The sequence below is a fragment of the Aethalodelphis obliquidens genome, unplaced genomic scaffold, assembly GCF_003676395.1.
Source record: "Aethalodelphis obliquidens isolate GAN/ISIS:26980383/991018 unplaced genomic scaffold, ASM367639v1 scaffold51, whole genome shotgun sequence".
NCBI lineage: Eukaryota > Metazoa > Chordata > Mammalia > Artiodactyla > Delphinidae > Aethalodelphis > Aethalodelphis obliquidens.
The window spans coordinates 4772478-4795866 of NW_020837995.1; the positions used below are offsets into that span (position 1 = coordinate 4772478).

Here is a 23389-nt window from a genome sequence, read left to right on the forward strand (position 1 = left end):
CCTGCTGCCTTGTCGATGCGCCAGGACTTCCTGGCTTCTGGCAACAGGGAAGGCATGACCGCTAGGAGCATTCCACGTTAATCCCAGGTGGGTCCTGCCCAGGGACCTGCCGGTAGGATTTAGGCGGCACCTGTGCCTGTGGCCGTTACTTCCTGGTTGGCTTGCCCTTAAGTAACATGGCGGCAGGTTGCCTTCGGCCGGGCCCTCTGCGGCTGCTCAGAAAGCCAAGGAAGGGCAGTCGGTCTACAGCCCGCCTCCCGCCGCGGAGCTGCAGGCTGAAGCCCAGGCTTGTGCAGCCAGGGGTGCAGGAGGGAGGGTAGGGGCAAGCCCAGAAAGTCGGGAACACAACGCTGTGCCGCATTGTGCCCACCCCTTGTCTCCCGACACGAAGGCTGCTCAAGCCCAGGGTGTTTTTTTCCTTTTCACTGCCACCTCCCAGTCCCTGGCCCAACATGATACTGACTAAAGCCCAATACGACGAGATAGCCCAGTGCCTAGTGTCTGTGCCGCCTACCAGGCAGAGCCTGAGGAAGCTGAAGCAGAGGTTCCCCAGGTAAGTGCCCATCTCCCCCCTCAAAGAGACCTTTGCTTGCAGTAGCTGTGCCTGGCAGCCCAGCCAGTGCTTAGAAACCACGTGTCACACATGACTGGGGAGGAACATGAGTGTCAGGTGTTAGGAGAGCAGGAATGGTGAAAAAGGTTTCTTCTTTGACCTGCTTTTCTCAGGAGAGTCTTAATGGACGAATCCCTTCAAGTCAACAAATGTTTATTGAAAACTTGGTTTTTGCTAGGTGATGGGTGCATATAAGTAGGTGCTGCATAAATGTCTAGGGGTTGACAGATACTAGGAATGAATGATGGGTAGCAGGGCCCTCTCAAAGTGGAAATATGAATTGTAGATTCAGAAGGTGGAAATGGAGGACCCTTTTCAGTTGCCCTCTGGAAACAAACAAGGGAGTACAGGCCTAAAGGGGCCTCTTATAGTTTACTATGGCTCTCTACTGTAATGAAGTGACCGCAAGTGTTCTCAAGCCAGTCAGAGACTGGTACCCTATGGATTCCACTGTTGGGTCAAGATTGGTCATTTGAACAGCCGTACCAGGTGTATTTCATACTTCCCTCCTCCCCAAGCATGTCTTTTTTTAGTGATTTTTAGGATTCTCCAACTTTCTAAGAAGGGACTTTAGCAACTATATGCTATAGATTGCCTCATTTTAAAGATGTGCAAACTGAGGCCCTGGCATTACCCAAAGAACCAGTCCAGAACAACCAGGTTATTGTATTTGTGCCATGTTAAAAGTATAGAATGTTCGTTTACCTTTCTTCTATTTCAAAACCAAATCCAAACTTATACCATTTTACTTTGTGGCACTGAGCACCATTAGCTTCCTTGTCTTTGACATCATCATGAAAGTGTTTTCTTGAGGAAAGAGATTATTGGATAATTTGGTATTAGTAAAGTACAAATTGAAGGTCTTTTATAATCTCAGTTGTTTTTGAAGGACTCAGTTTTCCTAATCTGTAAAATGAAGGGATCTCTTTTTAATATTATCCAGATTTAATTTAAACCTTTATAGTCTAAGATTTTTTTCAGACTTGCTAACAAGGAACAAAATTGACAAATTGGAATTTAATTTTCTGTCATTAACTCTTTGCCAACTCTGCCAATGAACAGTGAAGGGTGAAGGCTGGTCAGCTAAGAGGATAGGTAGATTTTTCTGGGCAATTTTAAGATACAGCACACATTTAGATAATTCTGCTCTTGTTACGTACTTATATTAGCACTGTATTTTTGCTTCTCTTTCTTTTCCTTTCCCTCTTCTCTTTCTCTCTCCCTCATTTTTTTTCTTTCATTCTTTTCCATAGCAAATACCTTGTCCTCTCCGTTAGAGGTAACCTCCTTTTACTGTTATTAAGGACTTATGAAGTATACGTAAGAAAGACTCCATTCGTTTGGGGCACCATGCTGTCTTGCTTATTCTCGTATGCCCTTTTTTCTCTTATGCATAATATGGCCAAATATTTTTTGCTTCTCCCAAATACCATTCAGGGTATAACTAACTCTTCATTTACCAGAGACTTTATTGAGAGAGGCTGCACTACCAATCTGCAGAAGGAATTAAAGAGCCATTTAGCAGCGTCGGTAGGAATTCCATAGAGTGTGATTTGGGAGTTGGCCTCACAGTTTGCATCGTAGCACTGTTTTACTTTAGATGTTTCTTGCAAAGGACTTGAACAGCCTTTAGATCTGATAGTTCATTTTGCCAGAGAATTGGTGAAGTAAGGACCTCAGAGATAATTTCTGGTGGCTCAAAGAGGTTAAGTGACTTGTCAGAAAGCCTAGAGTTATTGAATGGCTAAACAGTGTTTAGAATACAGGTTTCATGACTTTCAGGTCAGAGTTCTATACTAAGCTGCCTTAATTAGTTTTAATATTAATAATAATAACAGAAGCAATTATTTTTTGTGTGATGTTCACCTAAATTGAATTCTAAAAATAATCAAAGTACTGAAATGCTTTTAAAAGTTGCTAAAATTTTTTATTTTCCTGATTTTGAAAGTAGTACATGCTCAGTAAAGAAAATAAAAATTATTCATAATCCTATAGCTCCGAAAATTTCTGTTAACATATTTAAAAAATATTTCTAGTCTTTTTTATTCAGTGAGGTACTTTCTCTGCTAATGTAGTTTATAGGTCTTGCTTTTCTCACTTAACATATAGTGAGCATTACTCATCTTTAAAAATTCCTTATAATTTGTTTCAAATACTAATAATATCACATTCTAGATGTACCATCCATTTCCATATTGCTGGACATCAAGAGTTTTATTTTTCTAATTTTCTATTTCTGTACATATATTATGCCAAGTTTGCTTATTTTCTTACTTTAGAATCTTAGAAATTGGGAATGACCATATCAGCAGGTTTCAAACTTTTTGGTCTCCAGATCTCCTTACACTCTAAAAAAGTATTGAGGACCCCAGAAAACTTTTGTTTATATGGGTTATGTCTGTTGATGTTTATTAAACTATAAATTAAAACAGAAATTTAAAAAATTGCTTATTTATTTTAAAATAACAATAATAAACCTATTAAATTTAACCAATTTTAAAGGTTAATAACCATGATTTCAAAAAACTAGTGAGAAAAATGGCCTTGTTTTGCACTTTTGCAAATCTCTTTAATATCTACCTTAATAGAAGGAAGACATATCTGCTTCTGCAATCAACCTGTTGTGATATGCTGTTTTGATTAAAGAACATGAAGAAATTCTGGCCTCAGACAAATATGTAGTTGGAAAAGGGAAGAGTAATTTAATAGACTTTTCAGATAACTGTGGGTTTTTTTGTATGTTGGGTATATTTTTGTATTGCAATGTGGAATGTGAAACCGTATTATAGAACTTTTTGGCCAGTCTTGAACTTTGAGTGGATCTTTTACCCATGCATGATTTTTATCATCATGCATTGTTCATTTGCAAAATGTTGGTTGTGAGTTATGCAAGTCTTCTAAATGTTGTCACCTTTTATTATACAGCATCAAAAAAATCACATTTGTTAGTATCCCCACTGATCTCATCAGAAAAGTCTGTAAGATGTGAAGCTGTCACATTTACGGTGATGGATACAGAGTTTTCCAATATTTGATTTTCCCTTGAAAGCTCAAATTTTTTCTTTGGCAACAAATACTATCAGTTGTTTCCCTTGAAGTGACAGGCTCATGTTGTTTATTTTTGAGAAAATGTCTGCCAGATATCCAAATCTGAATAATCATACTTTGTTCATCATTCATCCAAGTAAAAATGGTGTTTCATGGAAAAGGCATCTAGTTCAGCTCTCAAACAATCATACAAGTGCTTTCCCTTGAGACAGTCATAATACTTCGATATGCAGTAGACGTGCTTTGCATTTACTTCTTAGTTTGTTATACAGAATGTTAGAAGAATGTGTATCAGGGGTTGAGATTTAATAAAATTAATAAGTGAATCTTAAGATATTCTTACGTGAAACTGGCTTTCTTTCTTCCTGCAAGTGTGTGACTCGTAGGACAGTTGTGCCAGGTCTTGATCTGTGTTCAGGAGCTGGCAGTTTTGCCCACCGTTGTTTTTGCACCATCAGTGCAAATGTCACACAGAGGAAAAGGCAAATCATGTCTTACTGTTTCTATAAAAATAGTTTTGACCTTGTAGACTTCTGAGAGAGTCTCAGGGACTCCAGGGGTCCATTGGCCACACTTTAACAACAAGTAGCTATTTCAAACCAAAGGATATTTATGTTTTGAAGGATTTTGAAGTGTATTGACAAATTACTATCAAAAAGATTGTATTAATCCAATTACCAACAGCATGTGGCAGTATTCGTTTCTGCAACTTTTGTCAGTGTTGAAGAGAGTCATCATTTAGTCTTTAATATGTTGGATCAAGAATGACATCTCATAATTTACATTTTTTGACTATAATGCATTGCATATTTTCCACATTGTTTATTAACCATTTAATTTTCTTCCTCTTGAATTACTTGCCTGGTGTCCTTTGCCTAATTTTCTATCGGAGTGTTTGCTCTTTCTGTTTATTGATTTGTTATTGTTTATTGATCTGCATATCTTAAGGATGTTGATGCTTTACATGTCATATTTTTGTTGCAGATATTTTCCCAGTTGTTGTGCTTTTAAATATTGTTATTTTTTTATATTCTTAACTTTAAACTTATGCTTTTTTTGTCCTTTCATGTCCTAAGATATGAAAAATAAATCTTCCCCCTAAATTTTCTCCTAGGTGCTTTATGGTTTTCTTTCTTATTTTTAATTCCATAATTTTTCTAGCTGCAGTTTATTTTAGTATATGCTCAAAGGTGAAGATATAGCTTCATTTTTCCCAAGCTTAACTTTTATTTTACACTGTGGTTTTTACTTGCTAGCCTCATTTCTCCATGGCCTATTTGTTTTCACTGAAATTACAAATTTTTGTTTTTCCAAGTCGCTACATTGAACTTGGGCCATCACCTTAACCACTCTGGTCTCACAATTCTCCCACTTAAAATGAAGGAGTAGAATTTTGTGATGTCTAATATTTTACAACTCCTAAACTCACCCTTATTCTATTCTATTCTGTTTTGCAGTTTTACATTAAATGGGCCCTTTGACCCCCAAAACGTAGGAATACTGTATCTAAGTACTTGCTGAGGATATAGTCATTGATTTGCATCTCCCAACTTATTCCTGGACTTCCTTATTCAGGTAGAAGCCCCCAGCCCATTCAGCTGCTACTTATCAGGTCATGTTTTACACTGTATTTTCCTGCCCAAACACTACATATATATCTGATTATATATCATTCTTTATTTATATATATAAATATTAAAGATGTATAAATATATATATATCTTATTTTGAAGTTTTTAACTTAGAGAAAAGTTGCAGAAATGTTAACCATATATCCTTCACTCAGGTTCCCCTAATGTTAACATCTTACATAACCAACATACAATTGTCAAAATCAGGAAATTGATTTTAATGCAATATAGCCAAATAATTTACAGACCTGTTTTGAACTTTGCTAGTTTTTTTTTGTTTGTTATTGTTCTTTTTTGTTTGTTTGTTTGTTTTTTGACTGTCTATTTTCTATTTCAGGATCACACATTAGATTAGTTGTCATGTCTTCTTTTTGGTCTCCTCCAGGCTATGACTATTCCTTAATAATTTTTTGTCTTTTATGAACTTGACATTTTTGAAGGGTACTGGTCAGTTATTTTGTTGAATGTCCCTAAGTTTGTGCTTAATGTTTCCTCATGATCAGAGGAGGGTAAAGATTTTTGGCATAAATACCCCAGAAGTGATGTTGTGCCTTTCTCAGGGCATCATATCAAGGGGGATCTGATTTTGTATGTCTTATTACTGCTGAGGTTAACGTTATTCACTTGGTTAAGGGGTGGTGTCTGCCAAGTTTCTCCACTGTAAAGTTCGCTTTCCAATAATTGCCTTGTGGGGATATCCTTTGAGGCTCTGCAAATATCCAGTTTCTCACCTCACACTTTTTCGCTCTGATTTTAGCATCCATCAATGGTTCTTGCATGAAATAGTTACTGTGGGTATTTGCCTATCAGTGATTTTCTTTTTTAGTTTTTAATAAATTTATTTATTTACTTTTTGCTTCATTGGGCCTTTGTTGCTGCGTGCAGGCTTTTCTCTAGTTGTGGCGAGCGGGGGCTACTCTTTGTTGTGGTGCACGGGTTTCTTATTGCAGTGGCTTCTCTTGTTGCGGAGCCTGGGCCCTAGGCATGCGGGCTTCAGTAGTTGTGGCTCGTGGGCCCTAGAGCGCAGGCTCAGTAGTTGTGGCTCACGGGCTTAGTTGCTCTGCAGCATGTGGGATCTTCCCGGACCAGGGCTCGAACCCGTGCCCATTGGCAGGCGGATTCTTAACCACTGCGCCACCAGGGAAGCCCTTATCGGTGATTTTCTATTACTCTCACTGGAGTACCCTGTCACCTAGTATCATTCTCTACCACCATTTTATGTGAAACATTCCACCCTACAGTCACCCCATGATTTTCACTGGTCCTTGCAGTTTAGTCACCTCTTACAGCATTTGGTCTGTAATAACTCACTGTGTGCTCACTATGTTTGTGGCACTATTTGGATAATTTTTAGAAAACAGAAAGGATAATGTAGTAATTAATTTTGAACAACTTGTAGTCTGAGGAAAGAGTTTAAGACACATCTAATAGCTATAAATTATTAGAATCATAGAATGTTAGAAACCAAAGGATTTGTTGTACAGTTAGTTCACATATGGTTAGTCAAAACGGATTCTTAGAGGAGATATAACTTTGTTGGAAATTCTTTTGTTGGTAAATAACCCTTTGGCACAATTTAATTTTTCCAAGTTCCTTTGCTGTGCATTAGTTTGGTTGCTATTTATGCCTATATTAATGAGTCATAAGTCAAACTCTTGGTAACATAAATCTCTAAGCAAATAAGTGTCTTTATCTTGTTCCTGTATTTTTTTCTCTTAGGAATCCTTGCATAGGTTTTTCTAATGGTGCCTTCCACATTTCTAAGCATTTTTTTTTATCTTGGTATGCAACATTTACAATATAGGCAACCATTCACTCTTATGAGGCTGTTCGTAGAGAAATCTCAAAAGAAGTAATTGAAAACTCATTTGGCTGGGCTCCCTGTGCTTAAACTGATATACACTCGGCTCGTCTTCTTGAGGTCTTCACCTGGCTCTGAGAACTGGAGTTAAGGCTGGCTCTGCTGTGTATTTGCCAGTATTGAACTTAGTAGTTCTTGGCAGTGGACCTAGGGATCTAGTCTGGCTAGGAGTGGAGTAGCGAAGGGACCTGCTTGGGACAAGCACAACAATTTTCCTTAGCTTTTGCATTTAAGGTGGCCTAGCTTCATTTGGTACTACCATTGGTTATAGTTGTCCTTTTTTGAACCCCCCTCCCGCCCCTCTCCAGATCCATTTTAACCTGTCCCCGTTTCCCATAGGAAATCTTGTATTTCATTGTTTCTGCTTCCTTAACCATTTGTTCTTGGGAAATGACTTGGCTCTGCCTCTTTTTATCTGAGTCATAGTTGCCTCATCTGTAAAAGGAGGGATGAAGCTCCACAGCCAGTAAGTAGGAGAAACAGGATTCAAACCCAGGCAGAGTTTGACTCCAGATTCTTCCTCTTGCCCTGTTGCCCCTTGCTCTTCAGTTCCTTAAGGCTGTTGTGAGGATTAAGTGAAATAAGGCATGTTAAACACTTAGGACGGTGTAGAGGTCCTGGTAAGTATTTAATGGATGGTAAATACGATTACTGTTATTATTAGAATTTAGTAAATGGCCTACAGTGGAAGAAATGTCTGAGTGGTAACCTTTGAAACATAGAAGACACAAATTTGCTTTGATATGGATCAGGTGATTGTATGGCTGTGAACACACAGATTTTGATCATTAGTTGAATATGGCCCAGATATCAGAAACTTGCCTTAAATCTTTCATAGCAATATATAATGCCATTTTAAAAAACCCAGACTTTTAAACCTAGAGTCACTGATTTTTTAGAATAATAGTAGCACATTGCCCATATAATTAATACTGTAGGGCGTGGTTTACTAAAATTGGAAGATTATTTCTGTTGGCCTTGTTCTCTCAATTGAATTGAAGGTTGGTACTCAGTTGCTGGTCAATTTTCTATACTAATGTTATGGTGGACCTGAGTTCCAGAATCATGAGTGAGAATAGCTCATAAAGGGAGAAAAAGTCAGCCTATTATTGAACTGGAAATTCTTTTGGTATTTTTGCCAAAGAAATATAATTAATTTATATGCCCTTCAAAAATAATACTCATATACTTAGGAAATACACCTAGGAGTACTTCTGTATTGATCATTAGTGCAAATTGGAAAAGAAATTGGTCTAAAAATTGGCCTAAGAATATGATTATTTCATATATTTCCTTTAGTCATCTTTTAAAATATGCTTTTTTACTCTGTGAGATTTTAGGTTTTTATTTTGTTGCTGCATTGTAGCCTAGCTTTAAAGACTCTCCTGGAAGGTTATTTTGTTAAGTATATGGCATCTTCACTTTCCGAAAGAAGTGCTTAGCTTTTATCAGATGTTTGTGCCCCTCGGCATTTGCATAGTTGTAAAAGTGAGATGAGCTTGAATTCCTGCAAAGGAATATTTGACGAAAACCTCAGGTAGTGTTATCCTGAGAAGAACCTAAACGCTGACAATATTTCTTATTAGTTTGAGGGGGAGACTTTTATGTTAGTAGATTATTGACTTCATTTTTAAGTCTATATCCAGGCATCAAACTTTAGTCAACTAAGTAATAACCCATCCCGGAATGTTTGCTGGTATAATAAAGAGGAATTATATATTTCCCTAGGAGAAAAATGTTCAATAGATGTATAGGGTGATAATATTTTATAATTTGACTTTCAACAAATGTTGACTGAATTTACCATTATGTTTTTGTTACACATCTTGTGCAATTTTGCCATATAGGTTCAGTTTTCCTTAAAAAAAGCAATCAAGCAATATAAAAGTCCTTTTTCAGAGTAGGTATGAAAAGTGACCTTAAAAGTCATATACTGGAATGAAAATCATACGGAAGATTGGTAAAGAATAAGTTTTCCTTCCTTTTATTTTCAGTTGTCTTTTCCTTGGTGGGAAGTGTCTTCAGGTGTTTGTTTTAGACATTCTGCTTTCAAATTGCTTCTGTGGTAAGCTGGTATATGATGAACTCCGGAAATGTGCTTGGTTACAACTTCTTGCTGAATGACAAGTCTCCATTTCTTAGGGGAGCAAACAGACAGCTGGATCCAGGATGATTCAGTCCATAGGTTTGAAACCAGCATGGAGCAGTCTGTGCATGATGGATTAATAATGGTACACGGCTGGTCATGAATCCAGCCCTTTCCTGGGCCACTTTGGGGAACTAACACCTTCCTCTACTTTTCTTTCTTCTCTCCGTCCCAACCTTTCAGGAGGCATCTTGATAATGTATGTAAGAGTTAATAATTCTTCCTTATAAACCAAAGCTTCCTTCTTGCCAAAGAACAGTGATACAGTTGACAATGTCAGCTTTTTCAAGTGCCTCCTCTTGACAGAGAGGTGATCTTTTCTGTTCCTTCAAGACAGCAAATAAGTTTTTTTGTTTTCATTTTTTAGCCTAGTGTGGTGTTCCAACTGTGACCTGATAAAACCTACAGTCTCATTGAGGAAACCGCGAGCTCTGCAATTTTCCATCCAAAGTAAAATGTTAAAATATCTCAGGGCTTATTTCTTTTCTGTGTTTTAAATATTGAGATTCAGCTGCTAAAAATGTTTGAAACCTGTTAAACTTAGAGAAATAACTTTAACACTATGGGAATAAATATTTTGAAACAAAGCAATGCAAGTAGAGGAAAAAGTAAGGTGGATTCGTGTCTCTTGATACTGTTGTTCAGTAAAATACGTAAGCCCTGGGTCTTTTCCTTGACTGAATGCTGACTCACGTGAATTGGAGCAATTCTGTGTGAAGCTCAGGCTTTTTCTGAGATGTCCTGGGAGCAGTAGTCATATACAAGACTGAGACTTAAAATAGATGGTGCATTTTCACCCTCTCTAACATAACTCACATATTTATTTTTAATCTTTTGGTTATTGTTAGACCTGTCCTTTGCTTTAGGCCCTAGAAAGGATGAGATATAAACTCTGATCTTGTATTTATCCCGTTTTAGGAGATAGGAGGCATAGCAGACCCTTGATATTTACAAGGGTTATGGCTTATGGCTGTTGAAAATCCTCAAATATGCAGCTAGCACTATATAGGATGGCAAAGGTCTACAAAGTTCGATGCACTTTTTAACCAAAGTTAAACTAATTTCTCAGCTAATTGACTTGCTGCTCCCCACATCAGCCTAGGGGTATGGAAGATTCAGATTTACCCTCAGCAAGTTTATGAATTAGCATTTGTCATGGGTATTTGTGATCCCTTTAAATAGTCAGAACTGGGTATGTTTCATCCAAGAATGCTGTGGGTACCCAACTTCAACTTTAGGATGAGTAGAAATGCAGGGTGAAACTACCTCGTAGTTTGTCACTAATGCCTATGCCACACCTTAGCCCCCTAAGATTCCATAACTTGTGAGATGGTGTCTAAGACTTGTGGGGGAATGAGGCTCTTTGTAGGTGGCCTCCTTTGTAGATGGGATGTGGGAAAGCAAAGCATCATTTAAATGCATCTTACTACAATCGCACGTGAAATTAGACTGGCAATTCATTTTTTTCGATTTTTTGTTTCTGTCTACAACTCTTCCAAGCTGATATCATCTTTTGCTTAAGGTATATTACACTGCTGTTTGTTTTTGCTGATAATACTGGTAGGGAAAGCTAATAAAACTTGAAGTTAACTCGCGCTTCAAGCCCCATTTAGCTAAAATAGTAAATGGACTGGGGATATAAGAGACTCTTGGTTGTATAGCATTAAAAACCCCACAGACCCCTACAGCCTAGATGTAACAGATAGCTCACAAACATCATTTGTTAACTGACAAAGTTAACATTATCTAAATTCTTATTTCCTGAGGCCAGCTAAAATATATATTAAGGTAAAAATACATTTAACCTCCAGTTCATAACATTAAAAATTTTTATTTGCACTTTGGTGGGCATGTTTGGAGCTGTTCATATGCTGATCACAAAAGCTTCTCCAGAGGGACCTGCATACCTCTCTCATGATTTCAAATTCAATGATTTGGAGAGTGTTGGACTGAGATAGCAACTAGAGATCATCTAGTCAAATGGTTAGTGTTAGAGGGGCATAAACTGAGGGAGGATTTGACCAAAGTTACACATTTGAAGGCAAAACTCTCCCTTCAAGCTCTTTAATTAAAGATCACCGAATGCCCTAGGAGTCTAGGGGCCAGGTTGGTATCAGCAAGGAGTGAAGGAATGGAGCTGGCCTGGTTGGGATCATGGCAAAGTGAAAGGACAGTTGTGTGCACGGGCAGGGCAGCTGCAACCTTACACCAGCCATCTGTTGCCGTGCTGGAATGTGGGCCCAGGGCTGCCAGGTCTTCTATTCTCTAGAAAGCAGCTCTAGATCTGATTTTTTCAGAAAAAAAATATCCTGAATTTTAACTGTTGTCAATTTGTTTGAATTTTGAAAAACAGTGTGTGGGCCAACATTTTCCTGGCCAAACAGAACAAGTCTGTGGGCTGAATTTGGCCTACAGCCCATGGGAGCTGGAGCTGGCTCTTTCCAGCTTGTGAGAGCTGATCGGAAGCATCTTTTCCCCACTCTACACACTGTGACCTCACATCAGTAGCTTAAAATCAGCCACAGTGGGAGTGTTTACACCACAGAAATTGGCCCATGCTATAAACCTCGGCTCCCCTGTCCCTCCCCACTGCCACCAAAGGCATTTCTTAAGCCCCTGAGCCATTGTATACCATCAGCATAGCTTTTTTCCTAGAAAGGGCTCATAACACATGTATCTGTACCTCATTTATTCTTAGAAATTAAAATATTTTTGTGAGTTGGGCTTTCTTCCCCCCACCCCCGGTTTTTTGGTTTTTTTTTTTTGGCCAAAAAGAAGATACATATTTTTTCCCCCACTATGGTTATTGTGGGAACTAGAATTCCATTCAGTACCTAGTATGTTGTCGGTGTTATGAAACATATCATAATGGACATTTGATTGAACTGACCTGAGGAAAATGCTGCTTAGTTAAAAAACAAAAGCTATATACATGTCTCATTTAGGAAAATTAATCCCTTGCAGAGTAGATTCATTGGCTCAATTTAGTGATTATTCACACTTTAGGAATTTAGAAATGCTCCAGTGGTATATCTGAGGGTTTATCATGTCAGAAATTATTTTAAGAGAAACTTCAAGCTTAGTTGTTACATCTTCCCTTGGCAGTTACTCCAATATAAAAAAGAAAATAAAGTATCTCTGCAATTGTAATGAAAAAAGATTGGGAGATAGCCAATGGATTACCATGTGATTTAGTACAATTTTGTAAAGACTTAATTGTCACGTGTTCAGATGTGAGTATTTCTTTTCTACGTCCAAAGTATCAGTAATAAAATAATATGGCAACATACAGCTAAAACAGAAGTGGACAATAAAATTAACAATATTAGCCAAGCATACGTGAATTTTAGAATGTCAAGTGGAATTCTCTGTGGGGATGGGCCCACACTGGTGGGCTGGCTAAGTGGTATTGAGTTTGGCAGAGTTGCCATGGCTTGTGATTGACCTTGGGTGGTTTATTTAGCTCTGTCTGCTTATGGTTAATTATTGTATAAATCGATAGGAAGCAAAACCCTATTACTGTGAACTCCAGGAGGTTATTCAGTTTTTTGTTGTAGAGGCAGTTTTTTATATTGGTTTAAAGAACTTGGTTCTGGAAATAGATGTATGAATTCCGGCTTCATGACTTACTTGCCAGGTGACCTGTTGGTGCCTCAGTGTCCTTTGTTTATAAAATGGGATTGTTATGAACTTGACATAAGATAGTACATAGAAAATGATTAGCGTAGTTCCTGATACTGTGTCAAATTCATTTTGCTGCTGCTGTTATTGTTACCGTTGTTGATTTAAGGATGCTTGTTGCGATGGTATCTATGCTTATAATAGACTCAGTGTTAGAACTGAAAAGATTTTACCTAAACGAGCCTCTTTATTTTCTAGGTTTCCAAAGTGTTTTTCTTTAACCCCCTGGGTAATAGGAAACCTGCTTTTAGCAAATTATGGTGAAAATATAGTCTTTAGATGATACTGGCAACCACGATGTGCTTTTATGTTGATGACAAATGGGCATATCAAGGTTTAGATTGATTCCCCCCACTCCCCACCCCAGGATAGAAAATGGTTATGTAACATGATCGCTGCCTAAGACAGAATTAGTGGGAATGTTAAAACCTGAGAATTCTAAAGTATGTTCTTGTCTAATTACTTTTCTCAAATGCAACTCCCCCGCCCCCGCATATTCTGGAAGCTCTTTTATATTCTTGCCTCACCTTGATAACAAGGTGGTTATGAATTTATGAAAGATATTTGGGTGAATACCAGTTTTGGAGTGAGGGTTCTGCACCAGGAAGTAGTTTGAGTCCAGTAGTTATATAAGTTCAAGTCAGTCTTCCAGGGCATGGAGAGTTTGTTGGATACCACAGATCATCACACGAGTGTGAACATTGATTTTAGTGTTTAAAATAAAGATTAATAAATTTGGGGACTTCCCTGGTGGTCCAGTGGTTAAGAATCCACCTGCCAATGCAGGGGACACGGGTTTGATCCCTGGTCCGGGAACATCCCACATGCCGAGGAGCAACTAAGCCCCTGTGCCACAACTACTGAAGCCCGCACGCCTAGAGCCTGTGCTTTGCAACGAGAGAAGCTACCGCAAGGAGAAGCTTGCGCACTGCAATGAAGAGTAGCCACTGCTCGCCCCAACTAGAGAAAGCCCGCACGCAGCTATGAAGACCCAGTGAAGCCAAAAATAAAAATAAATAAATAAATAATTTTTTAAAAAAGTTAATTTAAAGAACTAGTGTTTTTAAACAATCTTAAAATCTATTCATGGTGCTAATACTGATTATGAAAAAGACCTTACGGTAAACACAAAGAAATTGCAGAATCTTTTAAAAAGAAAATAGATTTATTGTTCCTTAAGGCTTTGCTTATTTTTAATTACAGTGTATTCTAGAATGCTGCCTGCAAAGAATTTGCTTAATTTATCTTATTTGTGCAGTTCTGCTGATCATATAGTTGCAATAATAATGAGTTGGACAATACAGTAATTTTTGCCCTTCCTTTTCTATTTTATTATAGAGCATATCTTCCTCTACGTTCTAGGTCAGAGAGGCTTTCGGCTTTAGACTTACTTCACTTAAGCGGCTTAGGCCAGATTGGAATAAAAGTATTAAAACTGGTTAGAGATCTTCATGCTTTAAAAAAAATTATACTTAAAAACTTTGAGCAACGCTCTGAAAAATAGTTGCCTGTAGCCAAAGATTATGGAAGTAAAAGTCATAACTATACTATAGATTGTATTTTGAGGACAGTTATTTGCCGTATAACTCTTCTTGTGAACTGTAAAAACAAGATTCAGTTAGTTTTCATGTTAGAGGTGTGTAAGGAGACTAGGTTTGGTACATTTTCATGAAAAGTATTTTAGTCATGTGATAGCTTTTTGAACAATTGTATTCTGCACTGTATTACAGTGAAACAATAAATTGCTGAATATACTGTCTGCTGAATATGACTTTACCATGAAAAATTTGATGCATGGAGAGGGAAAGGTTGGAATATATCAACCTTTTCTGACAAGGGACTTTGAATTTTGACCTACTACAGGTGACCTTTGTGCACAATAAAAGTGAGCTTAATCTTGAGGTCAAGGTTGAGGTGAACAGCAGGGCAACGTGGCAGAACTTATGCTGATTGTGGGTACTTCAGAGCCTATGTAGCTATTGGCTAAATGGGAGTCTGGCAGCTTTTTGTTTTTAATTTTTAGCATTTCCAGGAGCTTATTTATAGCAAGTTGTTTAGCTTTTTAATGCCGTTCCATTTCCTCAAAGCTCAGCTATCTGTTTAGCTGTGGTAAGTTTGTCTGTTTTTCTAAAGTTTACTGTTTCTGAGTGAAAGGCATGAGTGTGCTCTTATTTTCCATTCTGTAGATAAGCCTTAGCTAAAAATAAAAATGTTCTTATGGCTTATAGAAAAGACAACTGACATATATAACCTTGGAACTGAAAATACATCTTCTTTTAAGAGGGTTTATTTCTTTGACAAGTTGAACTTTTGTCATCTAACTTTGGAACTGTCAGAAGAATTTTTAAGTACTCTGTACCTTTATCTAGATTATAATTAAGAGAACTCTCATGAATTATTGTCTTAAAAGGTTTAGATGATTTAGAGACAGGTTATTCCCTTGAAAGTTTCTTTGAAATGCATCTGCTAATGCATTTACGTTATAATATGATATAAACTATTTTTAAGATTTTGCCTGCTGTGCATAGAAGGAAAAAAATGTTTTAAAACATAAATTTTACTAGTGAGTAGCTCAACGGTTTTGTCCTAGATGAAATTGCACCTTAGCAAACATCAGGAAAAAACCTGCCAGCGTTATATTGTCTGAATACTTCATGATTATTCTGCCCAAATAATTGGTTGAAACAACAAACAGTTGGGGGAGAGTGTCAGAGACTCTAATGCAAAGAACTTCTACTCTTTTTAATCGAGCCTGCAAAATATATTCCCCAGAACTGATCAGCTCTGGAGCACTGAGGTTTGGTGATTGGAATGGCAGGAAACCATGCTTTCAGGACATAACGAATTGATGAGGCCATCCATCATTTGTTAGCATACGCTGAAACGTGGGCTATGTGTGCAGAGGCCTGTGATTTAGTAAATACTTGGGAGATGAATAGAGCTTACACACGAGGGAAGATATTGCTGTCCTTCAGCAGCCTGAGACCCAGGCGCCTGCTGAGAAGGCCATCTGATGGCACATCATCAGTAACTGGCCTGTCACAGTCAGCGGTGCCCACGGACCATCGCCAGTATATTAAATGCATTTTTAATATCTGCTTCAGTAGATTTAATGAAGAAAATTTAGTTTCCATATTCCAAGCACTGCTTCTTCAAGTGTTCTAAGGCATGGACTCTTGTCTACACAAGAAAGGGGGAAGACCATACTGGCAGTTAGGAGAGTTGATTGAAAAGGACACTCAAAATAGTGTGCAAATGAAAAATGCTTTTAGCAGTGTTGGCATCTCGTTGATGTTAAAAAAGCTCTTTTTTTTTTTTTTTAAAGAGGTTTTACATAAGTTCCTTGGGCCCTAATTCCTTCCTTCCCTCCCAAGTCCTTTCACTAGGAGGGTTGAACCTGCTGCTAAGATATGTAAGCCTACTGATCTGAAAAGAATATTAAGGGAATATTACAGCTTGACATATTTTGAAGAGAGACTCAATTTTAAATGAGTTTGTGTTTTGAGATACTGTTTGATTCTTAGGATTTTTGCATGAAGATATAAAGTAGGATTTTTCTTAGCTAGTTGGCTTCCACATTTTTGTTGAACTTGTTAATCAAGTTAGTATATTTTTGTCTGGGATTGTGCTCAAAATGAATGTGAAAAAAATTGGTTGGCAACTTGATTAAAAAATGCTCTTATACTTCCTTAGACTATAAGGCTTCTTTAAAATTGTGATTTAAAAATGTTCAGTTTTTCTGTCCTGGCAAAGTGCATAGATTTCTTCTTTTTAATGAGTTTCAGTGTTGACATTATTTACTACAAAACAGCAAGACAACCAATTAGATATTGTTGCAAGCATGCACTTTAAAGGTTTCCCCTCTTGTTTCAAAAAAAATCCAGAATATGCTCTCATGTTCACAGAAGAAGAAGCTACAGAATGGAACCTATAAATCTGATTCCTGCATGTGTCAAATAGTAATGTATTAAATGCATATTATTATAAAAATTTAAGACATGTCTTAAACACACTTACATTTTTATAACACGTGGCAATATTCAATAATACATTTCCTTGTTAGCATCTGTTTGCTGTTGTTGTTGGCAAGACCTATGATTTATTGCTTAACTTAATGACCAAGACCATTTTGGACCTGATATATGCCCCTAAGCTTATTACATCACTAAATAAAATAAAATGTATGCACTTGTGACAGTTATTTTTATAATTGTTTATCCCTTTAAGTGCCCTATTCAGCGATTCACTGAAAGGTTCATAATGGTTGGCTTGTAACCGGAAAATAATCTCAGAAAGGTAAAATGTATTTCTTGTTTAGAAATAAAATGTCAGACTGATGGTGAGGATAGGGGTCCCAGCAAGAGTTTGCAGCACTCAAACTCATTCTTTTCTTCAATGCTCTCAATTAACTGTTGTTGAATATTTTTGAGGCGCGACCCCCCAGAAACCCCAGCGTTTAAGGCTGTCTGTTAATACTGGTGCTCATCTTTGCATGACCCCTTCAACATGGGTAAAGTGATTTTGCTGTGACATGAAGCTGCAAGGGTTAAATTGTTCTTTACAAGGATTTTTCAGGTGCCGTTATCATTATGTATTAAACTGCGCAAGATTATTTTCCTATTTTTAGTTCTTTTCTTTGGGGAGATTGGAACTTTACTGTTTTTATATTGAACTCTATTTGACTTCATAGTCTTTATCTTTCCTTTCTGAGGGTGCAGTATGATAGACACTTCAGTAACCTGTTATTCATCTAAAGTCACTCTGCTGCCTAACTTGCAGTACAATATAATATGGCTTCATGATTTTCTTGCTCCACCTGAAGTATCTCATTGACTGTCAGCTTTCCTGTCATATGATGGTGAAGCAAAGTTTTTGAGAAGCTTAAGCCTTGCTTCTGTACTGCAGTGTCTGCACCTTGAAACATATGGAGTCTCTTTGGGTACGTGAGAGTGATACCTGTGGGAAGGTTATTATTTTGTAGGTATCTTGGGACAATTATCACTCATAAATGGAAACGAAATTTAGTTCCTAAGAAAGATCTTTTCCTTGTCTTATCTTCATCTCACTTTTACTGCATCATTTTAAACAAAATAGTTCATTGGAAATTGAAAGTTGTTTTTTTCCCCCCTTAGTATTCTTTCCCAAGGCAGTTGATCTGATAAAGTTTTTAATGGTTTTCTCAAAAATGATGAGGCCAACAAACTTTCTTGTTTTTCTTGAAAAGTTATATTGACCTTTTCGACTTTGGGCTCCCATCTCCCACTTCTGATCTTTTATCACCCTTTTCATCTCATCTTCCTTGTCTGGGAGACCTGCCTCCAGATAAAACATTTTAAAGGAAAATTGATGAAAAGGAGTTTTAAGTGTCATCGCCTAATTCTCTCTTTCTCTGTCCCTCCCCCCACCTCCCTTCTTTTTGGTCACTTGAATATTTGAATATTGGTTAAGATTTTTCTTTGACCACTGTAGTTACTTTTACTTGTTTTCCTTTGACCATTGGAAAGTATACATTCCTGTCTTTCACTTTCTATTTCACTGATAGTGAATCCCTTAAGGATAGGAGCCCAGTGTTTTGCTATGATTTTATCTTGCAACTCCTCCCATGGGTGCCTAGCATGGTATCGTGGTCCTTTATGCATTTAGTGAATTCTTGTGAACTTTCTAGTGCAGGCCAGTGCTTATTTTTATGATCCCTTTGAGAAGAAAAGTTAGAAGCGTGTTTCTTCTTTTGTGGCCAGTATTGTTCTATCTAGCACCATACAAAGAACTTGCTCTTCTTTCTACAATTGTTTCTTAAGCCCCCCACTTTCCGGGTCAGGATGTTTAAGTCCTATTTAAAAATATTAAAGTATTCAGTAGGCAGCTAAGTGCTTAGCCTAGTGTACTACTTAACACTAAATGAAAGTAAAATACATCAGACATGAAGCCATTTGTTATATTTTAGTAGATGAAGCAATGGCTATGTAAACCTTAACCTTGTAATTTTGTGAGTTCCACTTTATCATGTAGCTGTAAGGGTAATCAAAATAAATCACGGGAGATGAATAAATACTTTCTAGTGCTTTCTCTGTGCTTTCAGAAGTGATGCTTGATCCATGAAATTTTAGTAAGTGTACTAAATAAAACAATATGATGTGCACTGTGTCAGGTCTGATAAATTATTTGGTATAGGACATCTATACAATATATATTGAGTTGCTACATGAACAGTTTAATGACTATAAATTATGTTCATCTGACTTGCCATTTTTACATTTTGTTAAAACTTGCACTATTTGTATTGTAGATATATATATATATATATATATATATATATATGAATGTATATATATTTTGGTGGGGGGCAGGGATAAGAAGAAGGCATAAGAAAGACGCAGGTCATCTCTGCGATGTTCTGACAGTGATCTGGGGCTCCTCAGCTGTGGAGTGTACATAACACAGATGTTGGGGAGTCATCTGTCAGCCATGCCTCTCCTATGGAGTTAAAGTTCTAGAGGGAAAAGAATTTGACACAGTGCTGTCACTGTTACATTTTCACAATAGAAGAGCATGCAAATATTGAACCTCCTGCTTAGCAGTAGTGCCCTGTCTAATGTCTGTGCTGGTTAGAATAAAAAATCATGGGTGCATCTTGGGCTCAGAGATCTGACAAAGGTCATGCTATGTTGGGCATTTGAATTGGAAATTGTCTGGACTTAGATTTTATAAAGCTCCCACTGTTGTGTGTGGGGAGAATTTCAGCAGGGTTTTGTCCCTGGAGAGGCCTCTTAGGCCCTTTTCTGTCCTATGAATGAATTTAGATGTGAGGGTTACTCCTGCCTTAAAACTGTTAAGTTCATTTTGCATACATCCCCAGAGAGAAAAACTGGCAGATGCTTTTGTCTTGGAAGTGTTTAAAAGAAAACTGCAGAGCAGGAACAAGAGAGAAAAGGGGCCCTGTGTGGAGTCCCAGAACATTTTGGAAATGGCCAATATGCAGTTTTCATCAGTATGAAGGCGGGGTGCAATATGGTGCCTGTAGCTCACGAGGGAATATGAATGTTGATTAAGCGTACTCCCAGGCTTTGAAATTCTGAAAGCAGTGTCAGAATAATGGATGTTGAGCAAATGTCAAGCATTTGTTAATTTCTCTGTTATTTGGAGTTTATCTACCATGATCAATCAAATAAACTAGTGCTTCTCTCTTGTGGCATGTGTCATTGATATGGTGATTAGGTGGCCAGAGAGACCTTCTGCTTTTTTTCCAGGTAACAGATTATAAATGAGTAGACAGAGCTTTTCAGTTGAAGATTTGTTTATGGCTTGGTTTAGTAGAAATTTGGAGTATTGTGAATAATACGATTGCTGTTGGTAGAAGGATTATTCGTTTTGTGGAGTGAAATTGTCGTTTTATTTTTAGGTTGTTTGTAGAGGGAAATAGAGTTAATGCTGTGGAGTAGGCGAGGCGTATGTAGAAATATAGGTTGAGTAGTGCTGTGATGGCTATGAATGTTGGTATAACAAGAATGTCGTTTTTTGTTAGTTCTTGAATAATTATTCATTTGGGTATGAAGCCTGTAAGTGGGGGGAGTCCTCCCATGGAGAGTAAGGTGAGTATGGTGAGGGTTGTGATAACGGGCATTATATTTCATGTTTGGGATAGTGATAGTGTAGTGGTGGTTGAGTTTTGGATGAATAACATGAATGTGGTGAAAGTTATTGTGGTCTAGATTAGTAAATGTAGTAAAGTCAGGGTTGGGTTATATGGTAGGATAGTTGTTATTCATCCTATGTGGGCGATTGATGAGTAGGCTATAATCTTTCGGAGTTGTGTTTGGTTTAGTCCGCCTCAGCCTCCGATATTAACTGTGCCAAAGATATTAACTGTGGTGCCATTTATACCAAAAGAACTATTACTGGTGTTATGATTTTCATCTAAATATTGTTTCCACTAGTTTCTAAAGCTTTGATGTAAACCTGGGTGAAATTCAACCCTGGAAGAATTCTGACCTAGTAACATTTATAGATAGAGTTTTTGATCTATTTTTATTTTTTGCTTTTTTTTTTTTCAATTTCAGTTGTTAATTCTAACTCAGTTACTGACTTTTATTCTTGAGGGACAGCCAGTAGATATGCTTCATGTGGTCCAAAGTACTTTCTTTCTATTATTTTTAGGAAGCAATGCTACGGTGTTTTGATGCCCCAAACATAAATGGTCAGAAGGTCCTTTTCAGCATTTACTCAACTGCAAATTATTGTGGAATACTAACATTCCATGGTGTGAGGAGTAGTTTCCCTTTTAGAATGTGAATGACCTTACCAACTGGGGTTTCATCAGGGGTTGACACTAGGTACCATGTTTAAGAGTCCTACCCCTGAGGACAACATAACTTTGAATGAAAGGGGGTCTTTGTGTGAAACTGTGGTAGCTGGAATCAAGACAGACCTGTAATTGGAGATTTCGCCTTTTTCTTTTTTTATTCCCCATTTTCTTTTCATAACTTAGCCGTGAAGCTCACATGATTCAGGTGGAGACGAGTACAATTCTTACCCACCTGGACCATGTGAAATAGGTGCCTTTATGATTTTTGACATGATCTTTCTGCAAAACTGGATCTCCTGAAGTGATCTGCCCCCTGTTTTTAAACCTCAGTGAACTTTCTCTTTGGGGGATTTACAACTGGGCAGCTATAGGGTATTCACCCCAGGAACTGCCTGTGTGGTTTCTGGAGGGCTCTTTTTTTTTTTTTTCAACCTGCCATAATATCTCAAATAGTATGGCAATTTCCAAAGCAGAAAGTCTTCAACTTTTTCTTCAGGTTAAGATGCTTTATCCTAACCATCTCCATCAGGCTTTTGGTTTTGGCTTTCTCTGGGGCTGGAACTCCTAACCGTCTGAATAAAATCCTCACGACCTGCCTGGTACATGACGCCAATGAGCTCTACCAACTGCAGAACTTCCAGCATCATAAAAATAGACAGCACTGCTGACTGGCTTTTCTAGACTTCCCTCTGAAAGCTCATCATGACCATGCCCTGCCCACAGCATCACTGAATATTCACTTATGTCATACACCAAAACACTCAGCCTGTTAGTGATACGCAGCTCTCAAATCTATTTTCTGTTCATGGTGATAAAGCTCTTGTTCCAAGTTTAGATTAGAAAGACATGAAAAATCTTGTTACACTGTTGAAAATTATAGTGTAATAACAAGAGAGAAAGAGTATGAATTTCACATACTGTTAATTCTTTTAAAATTTTTTTTGGCCACCCTGCGTGGCTTGAGGAATCTTAGTTTCCTGACCAGGGATTGAACTCGCACCCTGGGCAGTGAAAGCATGGAGTCCTAGCCACTGCACCACCAGGGAATTCTCCATACTGTTAATTCTTAACAGTGTGTACTCATGAATGCTTCCCAGCACCCCAGTGGAAGGCGCTGGTGGTTTTGGTGGGTGATGTCCCCCAGTACCGGCCAAACTATTAGTCCCTCCATCTTGTATTTTATCCAACTCTTCAGCATCTACAGATAACTGAACTTTCCTTCCTCATGTACTGCAACTACAAAATAATGACTCATTTAAAAAAAAAAGTACTAGGATAAGTATTGTTTCCTACTGGACACACATTCTAATGATAGCCAAGATGCCTTTGGGACTCTTTGTGAACAAGTATTTTTAGAGCACGTAGCACAGTCTTTTAAAGATCTCCAGCGGTGACAAACTCTGGTACTTTGAGAATGAATCTGGTTTTTGGAGATAGGCAAACGTCATTAGGCTTGATAAGTAATGTGGCTAATGCTACCAGGTGACCATAAGTCTGGAGACATCATTATTTTGCCATGTATTGCAATTCAGTAACGGCTATTTATTATACATTTGTCTGTGTTTCCAGACTTGGTGACCACCCTGTATTTTGATAAAGATGTAAGATGTGACTATGAGGTTGACTTTCTTGTATAACTTGTAAAGTGGTTCTAAAGTGATTCCTACAGATAAGTTCTGTTTTGAGTAAAGGCAGCAACATTGGCGGCAAATATACAAACCCTACTCCTTCCCCAGGATGATTACTTTGGAGATAAATAAATTAGTCCTTGCCTTCTCACTGAAAAATTTCATTTTGTTACTTTATCCCCATACTGGGTAAGTATGTAGACTCTCTTTCCTTAACTATTAGCCATTTTTTTATGCCCCCCCTTTTCTCTGTGTTCCTCTAAGTAACTACTCAGTGGCTAAAGACACTTAGCGTTTCCTCCTCATCCTTTCCATTACCCACTTCTCTGGTGGTGGTTAGTAACTGATGAAATTGCTGAAACGCAGACTTCTTAAGAGAGGAGGAAAAGTGAAGCCTTAGATAACGTGTTAACCAGCCAGTCCTTGAATTACCGTAGAGGTCGCTCAATATGGGATTTTTAGTTAATGAAAAAAAAATT

At 37.7% G+C, this 23389-nt stretch overlaps 1 protein-coding gene across 5 annotated transcripts in view; it reads left to right on the forward strand.

Annotated features, from left to right (window-relative positions):
- Positions 1-218: 218 nt before the first annotated feature.
- Positions 219-23389, forward strand: part of CDIN1 (CDAN1 interacting nuclease 1) — a 220735-nt gene continuing 197564 nt past the window's right edge. For all 5 annotated transcript variants that reach the window (XR_003428168.1, XM_027083825.1, XM_027083827.1 and 2 more), the window contains exon 1: positions 219-553. Coding sequence is in view for 4 of the 5 variants with exons in the window: in XM_027083825.1 (XP_026939626.1) it covers positions 453-553 (101 nt within the window). In the remaining variant the exon portion in view is untranslated. The remainder of the gene's footprint in view (positions 554-23389) is intronic.